This window comes from Eumetopias jubatus, unplaced genomic scaffold, assembly GCF_037043125.1.
Source record: "Eumetopias jubatus isolate StellerSeaLion01/CBP00866 unplaced genomic scaffold, mEumJub1_p1.0 scaffold_2, whole genome shotgun sequence".
Lineage (NCBI taxonomy): Eukaryota > Metazoa > Chordata > Mammalia > Carnivora > Otariidae > Eumetopias > Eumetopias jubatus.
Window position 1 is genome coordinate 60,315,867 of NW_028274808.1, and position 26,564 is coordinate 60,342,430.

Consider the following 26,564-nt stretch of genomic DNA (forward strand, 5'->3'; position numbering starts at 1 on the left):
CTGTATAACAATTTATGGAGCTGTTTACCAAAGAAAGTCTAATGTGGAAGGATGTGGCTGTCAATCCTTGGGAAAACGGAAAGGAAGGAAAAATATGGTAAAGGAGGAAATCAGCTGTTGGACCAAAGAAGGAATTCCATATTAAAAAAATTCCAATCATTGAAGACAGTTGCTCTACCACACAAAATCCTGAGGTATGTTCATTGTCTACTTCTGTTGAACTAACAATTTGTTCACCACTATTTTGGGAAAGAATTTCTACAGAGCTGGCATATCTTTAGCCCCGTGTTTCCTCTCATCGACTCATCAACAGGTGTTGAAAAAGCCTATGGCGGAAATATCACAGACCCAGTAAGCTCATTTTAATTTCATACCTGCATCTCTGATTTTGTTGGAATGTTTTGTTTCTGTAGAATAAAGAGGAAAATAAATTATTGTTGACATGACTGTTTTTCCATAGGCATACACATGAATTTATTAATACCATATGTTTGTTTATGATTTGTAAATTTAACATCGAGGGTATGATCACACAATTCAAACCTAAATAAATTTAGTAGAGAATGAATTCTCTTTGTAATGAAAGATGCTGGTGTTAAGATTTTAAGAAAGCATGCAACAATCTTGACTTTTAAAAAAAAGTCTATTATATCTGGAAAAATAATATTGTAATTTCTTACAAAGGCACGTGTCAGGTAAGCTTCAGAAACAACAATCCCATCATTATCAGAGAAAAAATTAAAAACAAAACAATATAGTATTAAATTGCTATACCCTTGACAAATAATTTTGAGGAATTTAAGCGTAAGACATAATTATATGTGACCTAATGAATGAAGGAATGATCATCCTCACTGCTTCTCCATTTAACAGCCTAGTTTGGCATGTTCCTAATCCTGAAAAGAAGGAATGGCTCCTCACGGTGGGTTACTACAGCCTTGGTGAAGTCCATAGCATTAAGGTCCACCTCATTAAGGCCCTCATACCCAATACTCAGTATTGTTAAAATTACTGCTTCCATCCAATCAGCAGCCACTAAATAATTTGGCATTATAGAAATAGTTAATTATGGTCTGTTCAGTGCCTATTTCAAAAGCCTCTCAGTCTCAATACACCTCTACCAGGCTACCCATGGTGTACCTCAGCAACCTTGCTATTGCACACAATCTTTGAAGATCTTAACTATGTCCAGCTATGAGGAGATTAATTTATTCATTTGAAATGCTCATTCAGGACATACAAATACTAACAGTGTGCTTTACAAAAAAGGGAATAGGCCACTGCTCCACACATAGTGCAAGGTCCTGCTACCCAGATGAAATTCTTGAAAATTATTTTGTGAACTTTGAGAGCAGCTCTATCTCAGGCAATGTCATGACCCAGCTATTGTCCCTCTTAGCACCTACAATATTAATACAAGTCTAACAACTTTTAGTTTTTTGGGGCATCTCGAGACAGCATATTCTGTATTTATTTATTTTTTAAATCTCACCAATACTTTAACTTGCAAGTCAGTCCACCTTAAATGGGGTCCCCTCCAACAAAATGTTATGAAATCTGTCTAAATTGAGATCAGGAGGTGCCGATCCACCTTATAAGTGTCTTCAGAGACACCCTACTGTAGATGCTTTAACAATCTCCTCTTATGACTCCCAGAGTTTTTGGACCACGTATGTCCTTAAGTTGCCCATGGACTTCTGATACAAAATGCTGCCCTTCCTCAGTTCTGTGCTATACACTATTAGAGTGGCGTTCACTGGCTACACACTGGGATCTTCTGGAAATAGAGACTTTTATAGACCCTGAACATATGACCTTGTGTACTCAATTGCCCATTATGCTTTGGGTCATGGAAGCAATACCTCACAAACTTGGACTTGCAACCAAGGCCTCCTTGCTATAGGATGGAGCCAAACATGGGCTTTCTGGCACATCGCACTTTTACAAGTCCTCCTTATCTCTTTTTCTTAGTCCCTTGCCAGATGCCATTGTATCGGAGGAGGTCACCCCTCTCTCAGACACTCTGGCTACCTGGAGAACAAAATTGAGTGAACAGAATTGGGAGTTTGCAGGTTTTACAGATGGACTGCACCACTGTATGTGATGAATCTCAGTGGAGTGCTGCTGCTTTCCCATCTCTTAACCAAGTTGTCCCTGCTAAAGGAGAAGACCCAAGGGTCAACATAATTGGCCAAACTTTAGACAGTTATCTCATCATGGATGCTCAGAGCAATAATTGGCCCCAGCTTACATTTTTACATATTCTTGGGTGGTGACCTAAGAGTTTCTCCCTTGATAGGGAACTCTGGAAATCTCTTGCTTCACAGATACCCAAAATATAAATTAATGTAACAGGTATCTCTGCATATACTAAAGCCACAATACAACACCTCAATAGAACATTCATTATACATTTGGAGTTCTAGACATTACTGATAGTGAGTGAAGACTCATTTCACTTCTTAGAAAGCATAGTGCTGGGCTCTTTAAAAAAACATTCAATGGAACTTCTACCTTCCTTATATGCCATTTGCAGTCAATTTAATTGGTTTAATTCAGAAGCCCAGTGAACTCTTCAAAGAGCTCTTATTTAATTAAACAGTAGCAAATGGATTTCCCAGTGGGGCCCTTTGCCACAGTCATTTATTTAAACTAAATTCATACCTCTTGGGGACATGTGCTCCCTCCATCAGTGCCACACAGATTCCTCAGCTGCCTTTGTTGGCCATAAAGAGGGGCCCCTCTAAAATTTATGTTTTCAATGATCACCTCTCTGTTTGGTTTTCTCCCTCATGGTCAGGTACCTACTTTGCTTCCCAGGGAGGCATTTCTCCTTTTCCTTGAAGTCTCAGTCATCACCACAGCTTAAATTGATGTCAAGGCATTTTATTGTAAGGCCTAAATTTTCATGTGTTGTTGTAAGGGAGGAAAAATTCTCTTCTACCCTCTTTGGATCTCTGGCTGGGCCTAAGAATTAAACTGACATAAGACAGATTAACAGGAGAGAAGCATACAAATCTTACTGAATTTTTACATGTACATGGAAACCTTCACAAGAGAATAAAGACCCAAAGAAGTGACCAGCTTTTATACCTTTTAGACAAACAAACAATAAATATGTCAAGAATTGACAAGTCAAAGGTGTTTGGGCTATGGGTAATAAATGGTGAAAAAGTAACAAAGTTAGTTTATACAGCCTATCTGGCCCTAAATTTCTTGTGTCTGATAATAAGGATATCTTCTTTCTTCCTGGTCCTGGGAGATGGGGGAAAGTACTTTTCACAGGAGATTTATCTCCTGCTTTCAGGGAAGAAGGGTGTGGGGGGAGGTCAGAGTGATCTGCTTGCTTCTACTGTGCTCTCAACTCTTTCAGCTAACATATTCAAAATGCCAAGGTGCCATATCTTTCGGTATCATGTCCTGAACCTAATCACTCTCTTGACGTCTTTTGCCTCCCGGGGCTCCATGAGTTCCTCCACTGGGACATATCTCCTCCCTTGTGGCCATATCTGGCGAGAAGGGTTCCCTACTTGGATAGTTCCTTTATCAGCCAGAATAGCTGCACTTGCATAACAGTTTCACTCCCTTGTCAGCCAGCAAAATTATTTTATTTATTTATTCTTTTTTTAAGATTTATTTGAGAGAGAGAGAGAGAGAGAGAGCGTGGCAGAGGGGCAGAGGGAGAGGGAGAGAGAGAGCCTCAAGCAGACTCTATGCTCAGCACAGAACCTGATGTGGAGCTTGAACTCAAGACCCTGAGATCATGACCTGAGCCAAAATCAAGAGTCAGATGCTTAACCGACTGAGCCACTCAGGTGCCCCAGCCCAGCAAAATTATTTAATGGAGGGACAGACTAGAGTCAAGAAGGAAATAGGCTCTTCCAGTTACCCAGATGAGAAATAGTGCTGCTTATTGTAGCCTTTGGAAAATGAGAGGGAGAAGAGATCTCAGATTCTGTTAAGTGTTAGCAGAGTTCACTAAGATTTGAGGAAGGTGAAGATGCAGCAATGATTCCCAGGCTTCTCACTTGAACAGTTGTTAGGTGATAATTCCACCAATTCTGATAGAGAAGGTAGGAAGAGAAATAGATTTGAAGAATACTGTAAACTAAAAGAAAAGAGGCTCTTTGGAAAAGAGAGCTTGGTTAAAAATCTTTCAAATATTTCAGAGAGAGAGAGAGAGAGAGAAGTAAATGGGACTAAGCAAGCATTGTTTAGGTTTAGATTTCTCAATGATTGGATCATCATTGGTGATCTTTGACAGAGCAATTTCAGAGCACATCTGGACTAAAGGGGCTTGAGGATTTGGAAGAGAGTGAAGTATAGACCACTAAAGTGTACATCACTAAAGGGTACTGTGCCAAAAAGGGAAGGTATGAGCTAGAGCAGGAGATCATTTTTGTTACTATTTTAAAATAGACCTGAGTCTATTAGTGGAATGAACAGTACATTTTAGTTGACTGGGTGAAGTTGTGGGTACATCAGTCTGAAGAAAAATGGACTGAGATGCTTGAGGAGGGAACCAAATCCCGATCATAGAGGGTTAGTTATGTTGGGTATGGGTGGTGCCTGGTGTATTCTTCTCAGACTCTAAGCTGGGATGGTATATGAAGTTATCCTAAGGTTGAGAGAGAATTGAAAAAAAAGAGATATCCTGTCATCAGAAAGAACTTGAGGAGAATATAAAGTGCTATATGATTGTAACCATCATTATAAAATAGGCAAAAGGCTTGGGGGTAAAAGTAAAAGACATCAGTTGTGTTTGTGAACAGTTTGATAGGGTACAGACTTGGTCATTTCCTTCAGTATCCAGAAACAAACAAATTTTCGAATTATTCCAGATTATTCAATTGCAGACACAAGTGTAGAGGAAAATCAATAAGCTCAAGTGGTTGTACATGTTAATTAGGGGAAGGTTGAAATGTTTATTTACAGGGTCATCCTGATAAGACAAAAACTCAGGAGTCTCAAAAGCTTAAATGCAGGAAGTAAAAGGGAGGGGTCTGAAAAGTAGAAACATAGTTTGTGATTCTGTTTGTGATGATTAAGATCCTGGACAATATCCAGGGTGTGCATGGGAGTAGGTGTCAACAGGTTGTTGAAGTGGAAAAGAAAAACTGGAGTTTTTGTGTGTTGTCTAAATACAGAGGGGTGGAAAATTGAAAATGATGGGGTCATGATTTACTGAGTTCTCACTTGATAAATTTAAAGTCAATAAAAATCAAAACAATCATAAAATATTATGTACACTAAAAAACTTACCTCAATAATTTAACCAAGACAGAAAGCAAAATGAAATCATTTGTCTATTAGTGAAAGGCTTTCAGGTGTAGAATGTGAAGAATTTGTCTGAGATCATGTAATGGAGAAGACTGTAGGTAGACCTTTGGGTTAGACCAGATTTTGAACCTTGGCACCATTTACTAGCTGTGTTATCCCTCTAAGGATTATTTATTTCATCTATAAAATGACAAAAAAAAATAGTACACAGCTCATGAAATTGTTGTGAGAATTAATGTAAGAATAAATATAAAGATATTAGCATATTGCTTAGCACACAGTAGCCTCCTCAGTTAATGCTGCCTCTTAAAATCCATTATTTCTGCTCCTAGCAAATATATTTTTTCTTTCTTCTTTCTTTCTTTCTTTTTCTTTCTTTCTTTCTTTCTTTCTTTCTTTCTTTCTTTCTTTCTTTCTTTCTTTCTTTCTTTCTTTCTTTCTTTCTTTCTTTCTTTCTTTCTTTCTTTCTTTCTTTCTCTTTCTTTCTTCTCTTTCTTCTTTCTTTCCTTCCTTCCTTCCTTCCTTCTTTCTTTCTTTCCTTCCTTTTTTTCTTTCTTTCTTTCTTTCTTTCTTTCTCTTTCTTTCTTTTTTTTTCTTTTTCTTTCTTTCTTTCTTTTCTTTCTCTCTTTCTTCCTTCCTTCTCTCTCTGTCTTGCTCTTTTTTTTTTTTGCTATCAGTTTCTTATTATATGAGTTTACAATAGTGTATCAGTTTCCTATTGGTGCTGTAACAGATTAGAACAAACTCAGTGTCCTGACACAACACAATTTAGTCTCTTACAGTTCTGAAGGTCAGAAGTCCAGAATCAGTCTCACGAATTTAAAGTCAAGGTGTCAGCAGCACTGGTTCCTTCTAGAGGCTCAATAGGAGAATCTATTTCCTTGCCTTTACCCAGCTTCTAGAGATCACCCAACTTCTTAAACTGTGGGCCCTTCTTTCATCTTCAAAGCCAGCAGTGTAGAGCTATCACTTTGCCTTCTCTGACACTTTGCTCCTGACTCCCTCTTTTAAGGACCCTTTGAGCCCAACAGGGTTATTCTGCCTAATTCCTCAACTCACAATCCTTTATTTAGTTTATTCTGCAAAGTACCTTTTGCTAGAGGATTTAACATGTTCACAGGTTACAGGAATTAGAACAATGACTTCTTGGCAGGAGGAAGGAAGGGTATTACTATTATTAGAGATGTTAGTGAAGGACAGATATGAATATAGTATAACTTTAGACCAGTCACGTGTCAAGTTCCAAGCTTTTTAATTTTCTGTTTCATCATCAACAAACACCATCACAAATTTGCATTGAAGTGAATGGGTGAATGGACACCTTATGTATGTGAGAAATGCTCACCCTCTCCATCCCTACCTTTTTCTTTAACAATTTGACTCTCCAATTTATGACCAGAAAATATGTCATTCACTGCTCTGTCTGTTCTGTTTTCTGTGGAACAGTGTCTGCACATCTGTTCTTTACTCTCCTTGAAGACAAAGCAGTTGTGGCTTCCTGTTGTTGCTAAGACTACCCAAATCCACTGCCACCTCCTCTTGCCTCCTCCTAGAATTCCAATATATTTGCACATGAAATTAAGCCCACTAAGAGACTAAAAAGAAAGAGAGGCTAGTGTCAAAACCCAAACTGCAGATATCAACAGGCAGATATTTAGTGAAAATAACATTCAGGCAGAAATAAACGTGAACATGTTCCTTTTTCAATTTAATTTTTAATGGTATTTCTTGGCCCAGGAAAGCTCCAAATACAGTTCACACAGAACAGTAATCATTAGCTTCTCATAATGGAAACTCCGAGTTCATGTATTCTTCTATACTGTTTTTGTTTTTCTTTTTGCTTTAAGATGGAACTGCAAGACTCCACCTCTCATGGTAGAACTTCGGGTTCCACACTCTTATATTTCATCTATTTCTAAACAGCTCTTCTTGATTTTATGTTTAGAGGTCCCAGATGTCTCTGCCTCACTTTCCTCTATTTTATTTCCAAATTCCAAAGTCCATATTATTGTTTTTGCTGTCTCTTAAGGTTCGGATTGAAGAGAAGGAGGCTAAAACTCACTTTTCTGGAAAACTGTCTTATCTACTTCCAGAAGGAAAATGAAACTTAGACGTCCCTGAGAGGAGAAACGAAACCGAAACTCCCTTCCAGGGTATAGAAGACTGGCTGGGGCGGCTCCGCTAGTCAGAAGTCCAGGTTCAGACCCCTCGCCCAGCTTTCTCTCGGACTCCAGGTTCGTCCCCTCTTGGTCTCTTCTTCCCGGCGGGCGGCCGACCCCTGTCAGCGGCTCCTCAGGCGCAGCACGTCGGGGCCCGACTCTGGGGTGGGGAGTGGGAGGTGCTCCGACGCTGGACCCCAGCTGGGGGCAGGGAGCGGGGAGCCGGGGCTGAGTGTGCGGAGCGGGCTCCAAGAGGAGAGGTATAACTAAGGGAGAGACTTGGAGTGGAGATGTCCCGCGCGGGTTCAAGCTCTCTGGTCGGAGCGGGGGGCGGCCCGGGAGCCTCTCCGGGCGCGCGGGGCTCGTGGTGCGGGTTGCTGCGGGCGCTACTACGCCCCCCGGGAAACGGTGGCGGTGGACGGGTCTCTTCGTTGGCCCTGGGAGGCAAGGCTTGGGGAGAGGCAGAGGAAAGAGATGCTGGGGAGGAGCGCCGGGGTCTAAAGTCTGGAGAGGGCCGAGTGTTCAAGCATTTAAGGGGTCCTCTTGAAAGAAAGGGTGCTGGGGATCTGGGGCCTTGAGGAGAAACTAAGAGAGGTCAGATCTGAGCGCGGACAATAAAATCTAGACGTTGACAGCAGCAAGCAGCTTCCTACTCCACGCAGAATCCGATGCCCAGCTACAAACTTGCAGAACCGGAATCTGCATTTTAATATCTCGCAGGTGATTCCTGCGTACCCCTACATTTTAGTGGCTTCATATAATAATAATTTATTTCTTAAAAACAGTTAAAATAATGTATTCATGGTGAAGGGGCATGCATTAGTTTTCTAGTGCTGCATAACCTATTATTGCAAATTTAGTGGCATAAGTCAATAAAAATTTATTATTTTTAAGTTTCCACGAATCAGAAGTCCAGGCACCGATTAAAGGAATCCTTTTATTTAGCATCTCACCCGAATGAAATGAAGGTGTCTGCTGAGGCTGCCATCTTGTCCAGGCTCTGGGTGCTCATTCACGTTGTTGGAAGAATCCAATTCCTCGCAGCTATGACATTGAGGTTCCCTGTTTTCTTGTTGGCTCTTGGCTGTGGTGGCTTTTGTCTTCAAAGCTAGAAGGAGAATCTGTCTCCTGCTATGTTAGAGTCTTACATAATGTGACCTAATCATGGGAGAGACTATCCCATTCAATTCACCGATCCTGCCCACACTCAAGGGGAGGATATTGTATAGGGCAGTGCAACCTGGGTGGCTGGAGTTTTGAAGGCCGTCTAGAATTCTGTCCATTGCTGGTCAGCTCTTCTCCAGACAGTGTTTCAGGAACTTGAGTCTTTCCATCAAGCGGTTCCATCATTCCCTGGGCCTTATTCTCTGGATTGGACTGTATCTACTCCAATAATCTATGATTTCTCTTTTTTACCCTTCTCTTCTTCCTTTTAAAGATTGTTTAAATCAGAATCCAAATAGGGTTCTGGCACTACTATGATTGGATGATATGTCTTTAAGTTCGTTTTAATCTCTTTTATCCTCTTGTAATTTATTGATTAATAAATTGGGGTTCCTTCCCTTCCTTTTCCCTTCCCTTTCCCTTCCTCTTTTTCCATCTTGTAGGAATTCTCTTAGTCTTCCTGGTGTCACTTAACAGGTTCCTCTAGCTTATAAATGTCTTGTTAATTAATTGTTGCTACTAGAGTTTTGATCAAATTAAGGTTAAAAAATTTTTTTTGATTGGAGTATTTCAACAATGGTGTAGTTCTACATGGAAGTAGATATTTGCCTGTATTTTTATTGTGCTATCATCTAAAAATTGCAAGATCTATTAATTCATTAGAAGTTGTGATATAAATATAAATAAAATTTCCCCATTTATATTATTTGGTACCCCATTGGTTCAGTACCTATATAAGAAAGGCAATTTAACTTCTTGATTGCAGAAACCCTTAATTTTTGATGTATTATCTTTAGATACTGTCTCTGGGGCTTTCTTCTATGAAAAACAAGGGACTTGATATACACTCTTCTTTTTCTACTATTCATCCCTTTCTGAACCTCCCAATTTGGTTATTATATTATTTTTATATTGTCAAGGTTTATCATAGTTTACAGTATTTTAAAACTTTAATTCTTGTGATTTGTTTCTAGCTGAATCAAAAATGGAAAGCCAAGTAAACAAGTTACAAAATTATTTATTATGTTTTTCGTTGTAGAAGCAATCTATATGTTTGGCTTGGAAATGTAGTTATCATTTAGACTTCTGTTTGAAATTGATACTTTTCTAAATTCAAAGTATCATGGATCCTCCTATTTTTCTTTATAGCTTCCTTTAATTTTTCTGGATCATATGTAGTTTCACTGTTTCTTGATTGTCATATGCTTGGTTCCCCCCCCCCCCCGCTAATTTTCTGTATCATCTCTTTAAATAAAATTACCATTTAGGATAGGTGGTTGGTGAAATTTCTGACTTCTTTAATGTCTGGTGATAAGGTCTTTCTGCCCTCTTAATGGATTGAATGACTAGATATGGAATTCTAAGTTCAAAATATTTTCCCCTGGGAAATTTGCAGACATTGTTTTCTTTTATCAAAACATCCAACGATGCTCCTCATTTTATTCAGTTCTGTGTGCCAGGTACTATTTTCATCAATTTGTATATATCAGCTCATACATTTAAATAGCTAGAAAACACAACCAGAGGAAAGTAACATTATTGTCCGTCCCAATTTCATAGATGAGTAGACTGAGCTATAGAGAAAGTAAGATTATAAAACTAAGTTTTATATGCCTAAGATTATAAAACTATGGTATGTTTCAGAACTAGGATTAAAACCTAGGCATTCTGCCAATAATGCTTATGCCTTTAACTGCTTGACTTACATTTCTTTGTAGCATATCTCCATCTTTCTCTTTGCTCTTGGAGCTCTGCAATTTGAAGGTGCTATTTCTAAGTGTGTGTTTCTTTTTTGTCATTATTTTTTCTTAGTACTTGGAATAACTTTTCAGTCTAAAAATGTGTAATTTAACTGTGCTCCAATATTATTGTATGACTTTAAATATTATATCTTTGGTTATTTATATCTCCACTCATTTTCGAATCTCAGTTTTTTCCCTCTGGAATTACTGTGGGATGAATTTAAAACTTTTAAATCTATCCTCTGTATTTCTTAATATTTTTTTCTATTTTCCATCTCTTTGTTTTTTTCTTCTGTCTTATAAATTTCCTGGGGTTGCCTCAGTGACTCAGTTGGTTAAGTGTCTGACTTTGGCTTAGGTCATGATCTCAGGGTCATGGGATCGAGCCCCGCATCAGGCTCCCCAATCAGAGGGGAGTCTGCTTGTCCCTCTCCCTCTGCCCCTCCCCCACTTGTGCTCTCTCTGTCTCTCAAATAAATATATAAATAAATCTTAAAAAAAAAAGAAATTTCCTAGCTTTTAGATCTCCAATTTAAGATTTCAGCATGTCCATTTTATTGTTCTGCACATGATTTTTTCCTGAAACTATATTTAAAATTTTTATGAGCATTTACTTTTTTTTCTGTAGCAGTCTGTTATTGTTGAATTAGATAATATTGTAATTATTGGGATGCTAATTTGAACTTTTTAAAGGACTATTCTGTCCTTGAATCATGTTTATTCATCTGGCTTCTTCTTAATAGCCCCCCCCAATATCTAATTATTCTAATTTTTTCATTTACATTTATTCAGTGGTTATTATGATGGGTAGTTGGTTTTATTTTCTCTAATGTGCCTCTCCCTTAGATAAGAAAGAACTGGGCATAGTGATATAAATTCTGTGTAAATGTTAAGTGGGGCATGAATTCAGGGTGAAATTTCATAAGGAGTTTCCTGTAGGATATGTGAGAGGAGATAGGCAGGCAGGCTGTGGAACCCCTTAGTTGTCAAATTGGGAAGGGTTTTATTCTGCCACCATGGCTCTTGTTGAAAAGTTGTAGTGTCCAATAATAGGCACATATGTCTCATTAGTAATTGTTTTTTTTTAAAGATTTTATTTATTTATTTGACAGAGAGAGACAGCGAGAAAGGGAACACAAGCAGAGGGAGTGGGAGAGGGAGAAGCAGGCTTCCCGCTGAGCAGGGAGCCCGATGCGGGGCTTGATTCCAGGACCCTGGGATCATGAGCTGAGTCGAAGGTAGACAATTAACGACTGAGCCACCCAGGCGTCCTCATTAGTAATTGTTGTTATTTAATTTAAAAATGGTGTTATTTCTTTCAATTTATGTGTATTCTTTTTTCAAATGATTTTGTTAGGACTTATGAATTTGTTTGGAGCTAACTACTTAATACATAAACTATTAGGTATTTATTTTGTCCTAGGAGTACCACAAAAATTTTTCTGAGACATTAAGGGAACTGTGAACATCTGGGAATCTATGAATTACCTTGTTTCATCTTATTTCATTCAGTCTGGCCCTACCTTTTCTGGAACTCTTCCTTCTGTAAGATACTTGGGTTAATTTTCTCCTGTTTACTCAGTTCTCACTGACTCATCTTTTCTGTTTGAGCTTGGTACAATTTGGAGAGCTGAAGGAAGACAATATGGCTAATGTGCAATTAGTGAGGTTGAGGATTGCATGAATTGGATGGCAGAGGGTTTTCAGGAAATTCTCTAAACTTCTTCCCCGAGCAAAAGCCCCAATATAACCTGGGCTACACTTACTTTTCCTGTCTCATTTCCAATCAAGTCATTCTGTTTTATACCATGTGGAACAGTCTGTGGCATCAAACTTGTTATGTGGTTTCATATCTCTGTGCATTAAACCAGTGCTATTTTGCCGTCTGAAATGGGATCCTCTATATCTCTTACCTTCTCCAAAATGCTTCCATAATTCTTCCACATTTTTTCAATGTGTCCTTAAAACCTCAGAACAGAGGACCACTCCAGTTGATTGAAGAACTCTTTCAATTCTCTAATAGCTTCCTGTACCATTTCTGCTGGATCCCTCAGCACATTATACTTGATTTAATTCTCTTTAAACCATTACCAGATTGTAAGGGCCGTGTTTTATGCGTATTTGCATATGTTGCAGCAAGTACAGTGCTTGGTGATGAGTAGATGTTCTATATATCTGAAAAAAGGCAGAATAACTAGGTAAGTGAGAGACCATGCTTTTACCCCTGTCTCCATTAAGTGTTTCCTAAACATTCCATTCCAGCCCACAGTAATTTCTTCTTTCTTTAAGCTTACTCATTTTTACAGTCATAAACTTCCTGGCATTGTTATTTTAATATTTAATATCAATGTATGCCTCACCATTATATTTTCCTTAATGTCATATAATATGAATATCTATCTATCTATCTATCATCTATCTATCTATCTATCTATCCATCTATCAAGTTTCACTGCCCTAACACACTGTATGGCATATTTGAGGAATGTCTCAATATTTGTTTTTTCTGACAGAATGCTCAAGTGCATTCTCTTCTGCCACTTTGACAGTTCTTTCTCAGTTACCTTTGCAGATGTTTCCTCTTCTCTGTTGACATTTATTATATATTAGTGATCTGCAAAACTGGATTTTCAGTCCCTTTTTCTTCTTCCATGATACTGTGTCTCTCTGTCCAAGCAAGCTCATTTATATCAATGGCTTTGTTTGCAATAATATTAAAATTACTCACATATTCAGGTCTAGCCCAGACCTTGCATTTGACCTCTAGACCTGTATATTTTTAAAAGATTTTATTTATTTATTATGTCAGAGAGAGAGAGAGAGAGCGCACAAGCAGGGGGGACAGCAGGCAGAGGGAGAAGCAGGTTCCCTGCTGAGCAAGGAGCCTGATGTGGGACTCGATCCCAGGACCCTGGGATCATGACCTGAGCCGAAGGCAGACACTTAAGGACTGAGCCACCCAGGTGTCCCATCGACCTGTATATTTCATTACTCCTGTCACATATCCTATAATAGGTCTTGAAACCAGGTCAAACTCAGACTGACCACAAATTTGCATTCATGATCTTTCCCTGAAATGTGGGCTTGTTCTGAGTTTTCCTGCCCAGGGAATGGCCTAGTCCTCCATCCTGTTGCATCAGGTAGAATCCTAAGAATCATCCTTGATGACCCTCACTCAGTCCCCCCTCTTCTCCATCCATATCAGATCCATTACCAAATTATGTCAAACTTACCTTCTACATATTTAACATCCATAAGTTCCCCAAACTACCAACAAACTATATTACATCAAACTATGATCATTACCCTTCTGGAGAGTGGATTTTCCTCTCTGCTCCAGGAACAGGAACTTTGCTCCCATCCTATCTGTTCTCTCTACTGTAGCCAGAGTCATCTTTGAAATTGTCAAGCCACTTCTAACACTACCTACTTAAAATCCATCAATGGCTTCTAGGATGAAAACATGCCCTCAAAGGCTCTGCACGCTCTGATATTTCTGGAACTCTCTAGCACAGCTAGCTCTTTCCTCACTCTCTCCATTCCAGCTTTGCTGGCTTCTATTTTGGATCTAGTACCACCCACATTCCTTCATGCCATAAGACTTTTTTTAAAAAAATTTTTTAATCTTTTTTTTTTAAAGATCTTATTTACTTATTTGAGAGAGAGAGAATGAGAGAGAGAGAGAGAGAGAGCACATGAGAGGGGGGAAGGTCAGAGGGAGAAGCAGACTCCCCGCTGAGCAGGGAGCCCGATGCGGGACTCGATCCTGGGACTCTGGGATCATGACCTGAGCTGAAGGCAATTGCTTAACCAACTGAGCCACCCAGGCGCCCGCCATAAGACTTTTGTACCTGGTATTTTGATATTCCCTCTGCTTGGAATGCTACTCTCCCCTACTCCTTCGTTTAATTAATTCTTGTTTCATTCTTCAGAAATCAACTCAAACTTTACTTCGTTAGGGAAGCTTGCTCTGTTCTCTTTGACTTTGTCATATTTGTAATTTTCCATTGTTTATATAATTATCCAATTAATATTTGTCTTTCCTGATGGAGGTTAAGCTCCATGAGAACTGACCGCATGTTGTCTTTTGTTCATTCTTGTATTCTCACTGCCTGATGTTTTGCTTAATATACAGTAGTTATTCAATACTATTTGTTGATGGAATAAATGAATTTCTAATTTTTCTTCTTTATTTGTAGGTCTGTCATTTTCATTAATAACTGCTGCTTAGAGGTACCAAAGTAAAGGATATTTGCTATATTTAATATTTTCCAGTTCAGTTTTGAGGCCCAGGTAGCAGCAAGAATGGGTAATTTTCAATTTAAACTTTTTATAAATTATAAAATAATGATTCTTTAAGCTACACAATTTAATAGAATTAAAATAACTTTATTGTTATTTCTTTTTCAAATAATAAGTAAACAATCTTTTTTTACAGATTTAGAAGAACACGTGATGTTTTTAGAGAGAATGTCACAGCTAATTTTGAGTGCAGTGCCAAAAGCTGAGTGAGTATTATAGTCAGAAATAAAGAGAGGTACAATTCAATATCATTTTTCCTGTATATCTATTTGACATTAAAGTAATGTCTGTCTAAAAGAAGTAAAGTCTATTATCTCAGTATATATTATAGTATGTTATATCTGTAATTGTATATATATATGTATGATTTTTAACAGAACTTTTCAAGCTCTTTGTTGGTGAATGGACACAGTTTTCTCTTTATTTGTACATGGCTGTCAATGAACCTATTGTTTTATAAAGAAATAAGATTGATTAAGTGGGAAGCATTTAATACAGGTCTATATGCAGAATAGAGGTGTTAAATTCCTGATTCCAATCCAGATTCTGACACATGGTCTTACATAATTTGCTCTATCTCTTTGAGCCTCGGTTTCTGTATCTATAGAATAGGAATGATCCTGCCTTCTTCCTACGAAGGGCAGTCATGCATATGGATATACTTGAAAAGTCTTATCATAGAGTCTGACATAAAATAATTACTCAACAAATTACTTGCTGGTGATAGTGATAATGGATAATAATAACAACGCTACTGCCTTTTTTGGGCCTTATTGAGTCGATATGTAATTTTTGTTTTAACTGCTTTCATTTTAGATATTCCAGTTTATTCAATGATTTTGTTGAATCTGAATTTTTTCTGATTGATGGAGATTCATTACTTGCTACATGCGTATGTGAGAAATCATTAAAGCCAGGGCAGGAGCTCCACTTCTTTTATCTGGTTGAATGCTATCTTACGGATCTTATCAGTAAAGGAGGACAATTTGCCATAGTTTTCTTCAAGGTAAGGTGACAGCAGAGTTCTTTACTATGATTTAAGAACTAAAACTAAAATTCCTTACTATTTTATATTTTTTTCCTTATTACCAAGTTAAATATAAGAATTCAGAAAGTTTAAAGGGAAGAACAGAAAAAATTACTCATAATCCCAGTATTCAGAAATTACCATATTTGAGATTATATTTTAGGGACTCCTGGGTGGCTCAGTTAGTTAAGCGTCTGCCTTCGGCTCTGGTCATGATCCCAGGGTCCTGGGATCAAATCCCGCATCCGGCTCCCTGCTCAGCGGGGAGCCTACTTCTCCCGCTCCCTCTGCCTGCGGCTCCCCCTGCTTGTGCTCTCTTTCTCTCTGACAAATAAATAAATAAAATCTTTAAAAAAAGTATATTTTATTCTCAATAATTAAACTTCATATAAAGACACACAGGGTCACGAAGGAGGATGAGAAATCCCCTCAACGGAAGTTCAGTTGATCTCTGGATTTTGCTTTTCCAACTCTGAGAACTGCTTCTGTCTTCAGAACTCAGCAGTCAATTTATTTGAACCCAGAAAAATGTCAGACTCATTAATACTGCTTTGTTTATTATTTGCTCTATAGTAAATACTTCTGAGGGAATATATTTTGTCTTCCTTTTCCAATTATGAATATAATTAGTAAAATATTGAGAGTTTCAAATACAAATAGGTATAACCACTACCACTCCTTCCTTATCCTGTCCTAAAGGTAACCAGTGTGTTACTCTTAAGGATTTTGGCATGTGTCTGTTCAGTCACTTTGCAATCTATAATATTGCTAGATTTTTAAACATTGCTAACTTCTTGCCAGTAATGTTTTGAATAAAGAGCCATGATTCTAATGTTTATAGTCTAGTTTACTGCACTAATTCTGATCTGTTGAGAACAACCTCTGCCAATTCAGGAGGATCATACCAAATTGGAACAATCCTCTCAAAGTGATTCACTGTGGTTTCCTGTTGTGGATAATTTATAGCCACCATTTGCTTTTGCATATTTTTCTGTCCTTCTTCTTTTTGAGGTGACATTGGAGCGGAAAAGAATAGGAAGGGAAAGTATGATACGCCTTGACTATTATGTGCCTGCTTAAAGGGGATGTATGCATTTAAATCCAAATTGTGATTTATGGCATGTATTTGTGAAATGACAGTCAAGGCTTAAGGGTCTATTCCCTGACTATAAAGCAGAACAAAACTGTGTTGGGACATATTCCTTTAATGACTAATGATATATGTAAACCAATTAAATGATAATTTCAAAAGAATCTACTTTATCCCATCCCCACAGGATGCTGAGTATGCATATTTCAACTTCCCTGAACTTCTTCCTTTGAGAACTGCTTTAATTCTTCATCTTCAGCATAATACCACCATTGATGTTCGAACAAAATTTTCTGGATGCCTGTCACAGGAGTGGGAAATTTTCTTGGAAGACAGTTACCCATATTACCTGATAGTTGCCGATGAAGGCTTGAACCATCTACAAACACACCTTTTCAACTTTTTAATTACTCAGTCTTGGGCAATGAAGGTCAACGTTGTGCTTTCCTCAGGGCAAACATCTGATATTCTTCGACTTTATGCATACCTTATGCCAAGCATGTATAAAAACCAAAAATTTTTCAAAGAGGTAATTGATATCTAAAGATAAATTTCTTTTAAAATTTTACAAAATTTTCCATGTTACTTGACTTAGTTTTAGTTCTGCCACTTTTATGGAAACTATCAAGGCTTAACAGAGAAATCTAGAAAATTGATAATAAGGATAATACAAATGCAGTCAATAGTTCAGAACTTGTTGTAATAACAACAGTGATTGGTACTTCTCATGAGTCATTTTTTAAAACCTTTACAGCAGCCCTTTAAGTTAGGTGTTAGTATCACCTGTGTTTTGCAGGTGAGGAAATAGGTACTTGAATAAGCAATTTGCTCATCATCAACACTAAATGAATAATAGAGTGTGGATTTGAAAAGAAGTAGTCTGACTCCAGCCCTTACTTGACTAACTACTATACGGTATACTGCCTCCAAGTTAATGAAGGCCAGAAATGCATTAAATTGGAGGGAAAAACTTATGCCTCTTTTGCTGAGACATATTACTGAAATGATCTTTAATACGGTAGTTCTAATAAAACAGTGGAGAAGGGTGATGAGGAAGGAAAATAAGTGAAATGTTTATTTCATAATATTAAATCATTAATAGAACTTTCAGAGTATTTAGAATTTAATTCCTTGCTTGATCTTTCTCTTTACTGGATTGATATATTTGTCAATTACTCTATTAAACTTTTGGGAGTTAAAAATGCATACTGCTATTATAAATAAATCTAGTTTCTGTTCACGTTTCACTACTTATAGTGAATTCTAAATATGAAGATAATGCTGTATTTCATCAAAATGATTTTTGAGTCAGTTAACATTCTTTACTCTGAGAATAGTAATACCCTCATAATATTTGGAGACATCCAGATGGTTGTCATGAAATCTGATAAGATAATTTATTTTGCTTTAGTTAGAACTCCAGTCATTAAACTATTTCCAACTCTAGTTGCCTACTGTGAGTAAGAACAGCGCTGGGATTGATTTTTATATTGGGAAGAGGTACTGTAATCACTTGATCTCATTTTTTTCTGTTAAAGCAATTTCTGAATCTGAGTTTGAAGGGAGTGTTACAAACATCTTTCTCAATCTCTCCTTAAGAAGATTTTTTTTAAGTGTTAGATTTTATTTCTAGTATAATAATATATTTCCTAGTTTATTGAACACTCATTTTAAAGAGGTTATTTCATTTATCTCCTTGAGGACTATATGAGATGAAAATAAAAATGTAGTGTATGTTGATAATGGTTTTTGCAGGATGATAGGTACCTGGGGGAGATTATGCTATTCTTTATTTTTGTGTGTGTTTGAAATTTTTCATAATAAAATATAATGTATTAAATGGCACACTCTTTCTTTTTGAGATGTTGGAAATGTTCTAAAATTAAATTATAGTGGTGGCTGCACAACTCTGTAACTTTACCAAAAGCCATTGAATTGTCCCCTTAAAAAGTGAGTGAATTTTATATTATGTTAATTATACTTTTTATAAAGTTGTTAAAAAAATAAAATGCACTAAATTCCCAAACAAATATTAATTCAGCAAGAACAAAATAGTGCTGCTTGGCAGGCTTTAAAAGCATTGTTGATGATCTGTAATTACATTAGTGTAATCTTTTTAACTGGGAAATATATTTTAACAATTATATCTTCAATATATGATTTTCTGTAGTTGGAAAGTGATTAGCTATTTTATTTGTGACAATTTATGTGACTTGCCATCTTTTTACAGAATAAAAAGAAGATTGAGATGGCTTATAAAACCCTGATTAAACAATTGGAAGAATGTAGATTTTCAGCACTAGAATCACTTTTTGGAAATTTAAAATGGAAGAATATGATAGAAGAGGTACTGAAACTTTAAAAAAAGCACTTTTATTTGAACTAATTTTTTGATTATAAAAAAGTTGCAAAAATAGTACTGATTTCCCATAGATTTCTCACCCAGGTTCCCCTAATATTAGCATCTGATGTAACCATGATACATTGTTCAAAACCAGGAAATGAACATCAGTATAATACTATTAACCAAGCTTCAGACATTATTTGAGTTTCACTTACTTTTCCACGAATGTCCTTTTTCTGTTCCAGGATTCTGTCCAGGGTCCCACATCCATTTAGTTATTTTTCTCTAGTTTCCTCCAATCTGTAGTAGTTTCTCAATGTTTCCTTGTCTTTTGTGACCTTGACGTTTTTGAAAGGTAATGATCAGTTATTTATTTTTTGGGGCTTGTCTCATGTTTTCTAATGATTGGAATGAGGTTATTATGTAGTTTTGGCAAGAATGCCAGTGAGTTGGTGTTTACAATATACCAAAGGGTCCATGATGTTGATGTCTTAACACTGATTAAGGTGGTGCCTTCTGGCCTTCTCCACCATAAAGTTACTATCTTTCCTGACTCTGCAAATCCTGCTTTTTCTCAGACTTTTGCCGATTAATTTTAGAGCCCATCCATGGATCTTGTCTGTGACAGTTATTGCTAGATCTGTTTGAGTAATGGTTGTTTTCTATTTCACTTTTTCCTTCTACTTTTCTTACTTGGAGTTCTCCTGTAAGAGAGAGCCCTTGTATCTCTGACCTTTACTTGTTTATTTATTTATATCAGCATGGACTAGTGGATATTTTATATTATAGATTAAAGTCCAATATTACAGTTGTTTTGGTGCTCAAATTGTTCTAGGCTTGAACATTAGAGACTCCTTCAGGTTTGCACTTGTGTTCTTTTGCATGCCCAACCCCCCTCCCCATTTTTTTTTCTCTTCTAAAACCCTTCATTGAGGTTTGATGACATACCTTGTGGTGATGGTTACACAGATGTATATTTATCTTCAAATTCATCAGGCCCCATCTTTTTGAGCACTGTTTTACTTTTTGAAACCACAAGATGTTCCATTCTCATCTTGTATTTTCTCTGCCTCAACCTTGAAATCTACCACTTCTCCAAGGAGTTCTGGTTGCTTTTGTTGGAAAACAGCATTTAGAAGCCAAGATCTAGGAATTATGTTTGTTCATTTCTACTGGGGTGTCATTCTCCTGGGGACTTTTCAGCAGACACAGCTAAGAAATACATGTATTTATGCTAAGCCATGCATGTACACCTGTCTATTTTTTAATCTATCATCTATCTGAAATATCATGCATTCATACCAATAACTTATACTCCAGTCCAACTTCATATCCTTCATTTTATGCCTTCCCTTTCTTTATTTGTAATTTCTTTCTCCAATTATGAGAAAGTCAGCTCTCATTACATACAATATATTTACTTATTTTTTCAATTCTAGTATATACATGAAGTGGTTTTAGAATTGCTAACCATATCTTGTGAGAAACACATTTACTAATTGGATTACAGGATTTATGTGCACTTCTTTTTATCTTTAGTCATAGAATATGTAAAACACTGCTTTCCAAAGTTATTTAGGTTAGTTCTTTTCTTGCATACCCCATTTAGTTTGGCTGTTATTCATTACTAATATAGTTAGGTTCATTGGTTAGTATTTGTATTTCACTTTGGGTTCCTGCAAGCCATTTCCATATTGTTTTTAAATAGCTATTTATTTTGGAGGGTATATGAAATGTATAGGAAGCATACTTAGGATTCTAAGAATCAGAGATATAAAAAATGATATGCTCAAAGAAGTGACGCTTTGTTCTTATCCCTGCTACTCTGATCCCATTCTCCTCTACAGTTACCCCTTTCCCAAATATTTTCTGTAGGTAATTTTTCTCTTTAGTTTCAGAGTTATCCTTCTTGCATTATTATTGTTATTATTTTTTGCACAAAAAAGCAGATGTGTGTAAAGGATCATATATTATAGGTATTTTTCAGTGCCTTTCTTTTTACACTTAACAGCATGTTTAGAAATCATTTTAAAGCAATTTATAGATATCTTCCTCTTTATGTTATATAGCTGCATAGCACTCCCTCGTGTAGAGGTACTATAACTTCTTTAACCAATTTCTTACTACAGAATTTATATTTGTTTTCAACATTTTGCACTTATAATCAATGCTATAATAATCATCTGTAGTATATGCAATTTTGTATTATTGGAGGTATAGCCCCAGAGTAGATTTTAAAAATGGAATCGAGTCAAAAGATAAGTGTATATGTTGCTTACTTAGGTTTTGTCAATTTTCTTTTTAGAAGGATTATATCATTATTTTCTTTCAATTTTAAGTGTTTTCTCTATATTACAGATATTAGCACTTTGTGATATATTTTATGAATATTTTCTTCCAACTTGTCAGTTGTCTTTTGACTTTGTTTATGATTTTTTTGTGTACATTTAAATTTTTTTTCCTTTTTATTTATTTATTCATTAATTAACATATAGTGTATTATTTGTTTCAGGGGTACAGGTCTGTGATTCATCAGTCTTACACAATTCACAGAGCTCACCATAGCACATACCCTCCCAATGTAAAATTTTTACTGTCAAATTTATTAATCTTTTTGTTAAGTGTTGTTGCCTCTAGATTTTGAGTCACAGTTAGAAAGTCTTTCCCTACATACATCAAGGTTAAAAAGAAGATTTGCTTGTGGTTTCTTCTTATACTTACAATTTTTTAAAATTTAGATTCCTAATTGATTTGCAATTCATTCTTGTAGATAGTGTGAGATATGGATATAATTTTTATTTTTTCAAAGGGATGTTCAGTGGCATTTATTAAAAAGTCCATTTTTATCCCAGTGATTTTTAGATGCCACATCATTTATTAGATTTCTATATGTATTTGGAAATAAATCTGGACTTTCTACTCTGTTCCTCTGGTTTATTTGCAAATTTTACACTCTTGATTATAGAGACTTTTTTTTTTAAATTTTATTTATTTATTTATTTGAGAGAGAGAGAATGAGAGAGAGAGAGCACATGAGAGGGGGAAGGGTCAGAGGGAGAAGCAGACTCCCTGCTGAGCAGGGAGCCTGATGCGGGACTTGATCCTGAGACTCCAGGATCATGACCTGAGCCAAAAGCAGTCGCTTAACCAACTGAGCCACCAGGCGCCCAATTATAGAGACTTAATAGTACTTTTAATGTGTTGTTTAGCTAGGTTTTCCATGTATAGTTTTTCTCTTACAGCCATTTTGCATTTTTATTTTTCCATATGAAATTTTGTTATCAACTTGTCTAAGTTAAAAAAAATCTTGTTATTTTTGTTGGAGTATATTGAATTTATAAATTAAACTGGAAAGAATTGGCATCTTTATAATGTTGAATTATTCCATGCAAGAAGAGGGGGTGCATCTGTTCTAGTCTATTTTTGTGAGTTAAAAAAATTCCTTATATATGTTTTGTATATTTCTTGTTAAATTTTTTCCTAAGTATTTAATGTTTTGTTGTTATTAAGTAAATTTTGCTGTTATTCCAAGATTTTATCTACCATTGTGTTCTTTGGCTCTTTGTTGTTTATACATATGAAACCTTAGAGACTCCTTCAGGTTTGCACTTGTGTTCTTTTGCATGCCCAACCCCCTATGTTGATTTTTTTGCAATTCTTTGTGCTGATGTCTCACTGACATTTTAATTTTTGAATTAGTTTAATTATTCTTTGGGGTTATCCATATATACTATCATATCATCTGTGAACAGTGATAATTTTGTATCTTCTTTACCCATTCTTATGCCTGAAATTACCTTTTCTTGTCTAGATGCATTAGGTAACAAACCTGGTATAATGGTGGATAAGTAGATATAGTGGGCGTTTTTGCCTTGTTCCTAATCTTAGTAGAAATGTCTCTAGTGTTTCCCTGTTATACACACACACACGTATATATATATTCATTCTGATGTTAAGACTGTATCCCTCAACTTATATTTTTTTGAGGGTTTTTATTGTGAATGTGTATTGAAATTGTGGATACAATTATGATTTTTAAATAATTAGTTTTATTAATATGGTATTTTGATATAAATGGATTTTTAAATATTGAAGCAACTCTATTTCTGGAATAAATCCTATTGGATCATGGTATTATTTTCTTAATATGGTGTTGGGTTCTGCTTGCTAATATTTTGTTTAGAATTTTTGCATCAGTATGCATGAGTGATACTTTTCTGTAGTTTTCTTTCTGTACACTTTAATTATTTGGTTGGGTATCAGTGTCATTCATGCTTCATTAAAAAAAGATTAGAATATTTTCTTTTTCTTTTCAGTATTCCAAAATAATTTATGGATCACTGGGATTATCTGGTTTTTGAGGATTAAAATAGAATTTCCCTATAAAGCCATATGGGACTGGTACTTTTTGTGGGGTAATTTCTTAACTTTCTCTATTTGTCCTATGGAAATTGGTTTATTTAAGCTTAGTAACTCCAATGGGGTCAATTTTTATAATTAATCCTTATGAGGAAATTATCCATTCATTTACATTTCATATTTATTTGCATAGAAGTTTGCAAAGTAAGCTATATGACTTTTTAAAAATTGTTTGTTTCAGTAATTTTACCTTTACATTTTTATTCTGTACATTTTTTATTTCTCCCACTTAATGATCAAATTTGCTAGTGGCTTGTTGTCTGTTTTTTAAAGTTTTTCAAAAATCCCTAGAATTTTGATTTATTAATTAGATCTGTCTACCAATTTTCTCTTAATTTTTGCATACTTTTATTTTTATTTTTCACCTCTTTTTGCTTTCCTTTAGTTCAGTTTGTTGTTCCTTTTTAGATTTTCTTTTTGGAGCTAAGAATTTAATCCATTTTTTTATTCTTTCATTTTTATTGTTAAATATGTTTAATGGAATGAATTTTCCTTTGGTCACTGCTTTAAATTTATCCCATAAATTATGATATGTAGTGTTTTTATTATCATTTTTATAAATTCTGTTTGTATTTCCCTTTCACCAGGAGTAGCTTTATAGAAAATGTTTTTAAGCTTAGATTGAAGGGTCTTTGTGCCTTATTATTTTTAAAACTAAATTCTACCTGTAGTGTATTTTGATCAGAGCGCAGTTTGTAGTGTTTCTACACTATGGAAGTTACTGATGTTTTCTTTGTGACTTAACATATGACCAATTTTTATGGATGTGCTGGGGCACTTAAAAGGAATACATATTCTCTATCACCAGAGTTTAATTCATAGGATCTACACTATTGATTATGCTGTTTAAGTCATCTATCTTCTTGCTTGTTTTTTGTCCACTTGATTTCTCTTGTACTGAAAGTAATATATTAAATTCTGTTATTATTAGTGTGTTTCTGAATATAGTTCCTTTAATCTCCTGTAATTTTTGCATCGTAAATTTGGTTGTGACATTATACGTTGCATAATGATTCATAATTATTCATATGAGATGAATCATTAATAAAGGTTACATCTCCATTATAAATTGTGGCTTTTAGAATAGAAGAATGCTTTTCTTTTTCACATTTAATGCTTTTTTCCCCCACATTTAATGCTTTTGCGCTTGAATTCTCCCTAGACTGCTGTAAAAATTGCTAGCCTCTCTTCTCTCCTTTTTTTTCCCGCCATTTGCCTGGTACATTTTTAGTCCTTCTGAGTCACTTTTTTAAGTTGTGTTTCTTGCATACCACATGTATTTGAGTTATTAAAAATTCTTCACATATTTTATTTTTACTGGATGCATAATATTTCCCTAATACTAAACACCTAAATTATTTGAGAATTGGTTTCCACAAATAATTCTGTATGAACATCTTGGTGCATAAATCTTGGTACACATTTTGTGTTATTTACCTAGCCTGGACACCTAGAACTTGAATAGCCAGTCACAAAGTATCAATATATTTAATGATAATCATATGTATTGCTAAATAGCTTTGCAGTAATTATGTACCTATCTGTACTCTCATTAGCAAAGCATAAGAGAAATGACACATCACATGATTTACAGTGCTGTCTTTTATCATTAGAATATTCTAATATTTGTTAATTTGTAAATAATATGCTATTATTATATATTTTTACTTGTATTTTAATTTATATTTATATTTATTTATATTTTATTTATATGTATATTATATATATTTTATAAATAAAATATCTATTTAATTGTTCATTTATTACTAGAGAGGTTGAACATTTTTTCCATTTTGTTAATATTTGTATTTCTTTTGTAAATTATCGTCTTATTAAAGGCTGAGATGTTTTGTTATTGATTTATAGGAGCTCTTTACATAGTTAAATTTTAATGATTTTACAAAAATATGTATTTCCCATCTTAAAATTTTATCATTTTTAACAGAAATATTTATAGTTTTATATAGTCATATCTTTGTATGATTTCTTCTAGTAAGATTACTTATGAATAAAAATATTTTTTAAATATCATGACATTTACAGTTTTCTCCTGTGACAGGCATGTGAAACTATTTCTCAGCTTAAGCAACTCTGGCCAGAAGGATCTGACATTCGGCGTGTTCTTTGTGTTACTTCATGCTCGTTGTCTTTGAGAATGTACCATCACTTTTTAGAAAATAGAAAGACTACCTCTATTGAGAAAACTAACATCCAAGAGGTGTGACTGTTATAACTTTACTGTGAAACATCATTGCTTTCCACTTCTGAAATTTTACTGATTTTCATCTACCTTTTCTTCCATTTGGTATTTTATTTATTTCCCCAATTTAATTATATAAATTTCTCCCAAAAGAGGGAAAAACTGGAATTCGTTTATCAGAAATATCTATGATGCTGTTATATGATTTAGTATTTTACTATACAGACGTTTCCCCTTAGTACACATTTAGTCACATTTGTCCAATTATCTAGAAGAAGGGGTAATAAGAAAGGAAATTAGCGCTTGGTGAGAGCTTACATTATAATGTTGCGGGTTCTTTATATGCCTTGTGTCTTTATATCCTCACAACAGCATTTTAAAGGAGGTATTTATTCCCATTTCACATATAGAAATCCCTGAGGTTCAGATAGTCCGCGTAACATTCCTTAATTAAAGAGCAGTGTGGAATGAGGATTGAACCTGTATCTGTCTTGTTCAAATTCCATAATACCAAGCTGTCTTTAGAAGGGAAATTCTTTTTTTAAAAATTTTATTATGTTATGTTAATCACCATAAATTACATTATTAGTTTTTTTATTTTTTTATTTTCTTATGTTAATCACCATACATTACATCATTAGTTTTGATGTAGTGTTCCATGATTCATTGTTTGCGTATAAGACCCAGTGCTCCATGTAGTACATGCCCTCTTTAAAACCCATCACTAGGCTAACCCATCCTCCTACCCACCCCTGCCCTCTAGAACCCTCAGTTTGTTTCTCAGAGTCCATAGTCTCTCATGGTTTGTCTCCCCCTCCGATTTTCCCTGAAACATTC

The 26,564-nt window shown here is 35.4% G+C and overlaps 1 protein-coding gene across 5 annotated transcripts in view; it reads left to right on the plus strand.

The window, feature by feature from the left end:
- Positions 1-7,429: 7,429 nt before the first annotated feature.
- The window catches only part of LOC114210073 (putative ATP-dependent RNA helicase DDX60), a 108,438-nt gene continuing 89,303 nt past the window's right edge, over positions 7,430-26,564 (plus strand). For 2 of the 5 annotated variants that reach the window (XM_028104302.2, XM_088021012.1), the window contains exons 1-7: positions 7,430-7,514; positions 14,545-14,654; positions 14,784-14,853; positions 15,464-15,653; positions 16,952-17,293; positions 18,995-19,111; positions 25,587-25,745. In XM_028104302.2, the coding sequence (XP_027960103.2) occupies positions 14,651-14,654; positions 14,784-14,853; positions 15,464-15,653; positions 16,952-17,293; positions 18,995-19,111; positions 25,587-25,745 (882 nt within the window). In that variant the 5' untranslated portion in view covers positions 7,430-7,514; positions 14,545-14,650. Of the gene's footprint in view, positions 7,515-8,384; positions 8,497-14,544; positions 14,655-14,783; positions 14,854-15,463; positions 15,654-16,951; positions 17,294-18,994; positions 19,112-25,586; positions 25,746-26,564 lie in introns of all 5 variants that reach the window. The other 3 variants (XM_028104303.2, XM_028104306.2, XM_028104304.2) reach the window with 3 other exon arrangements.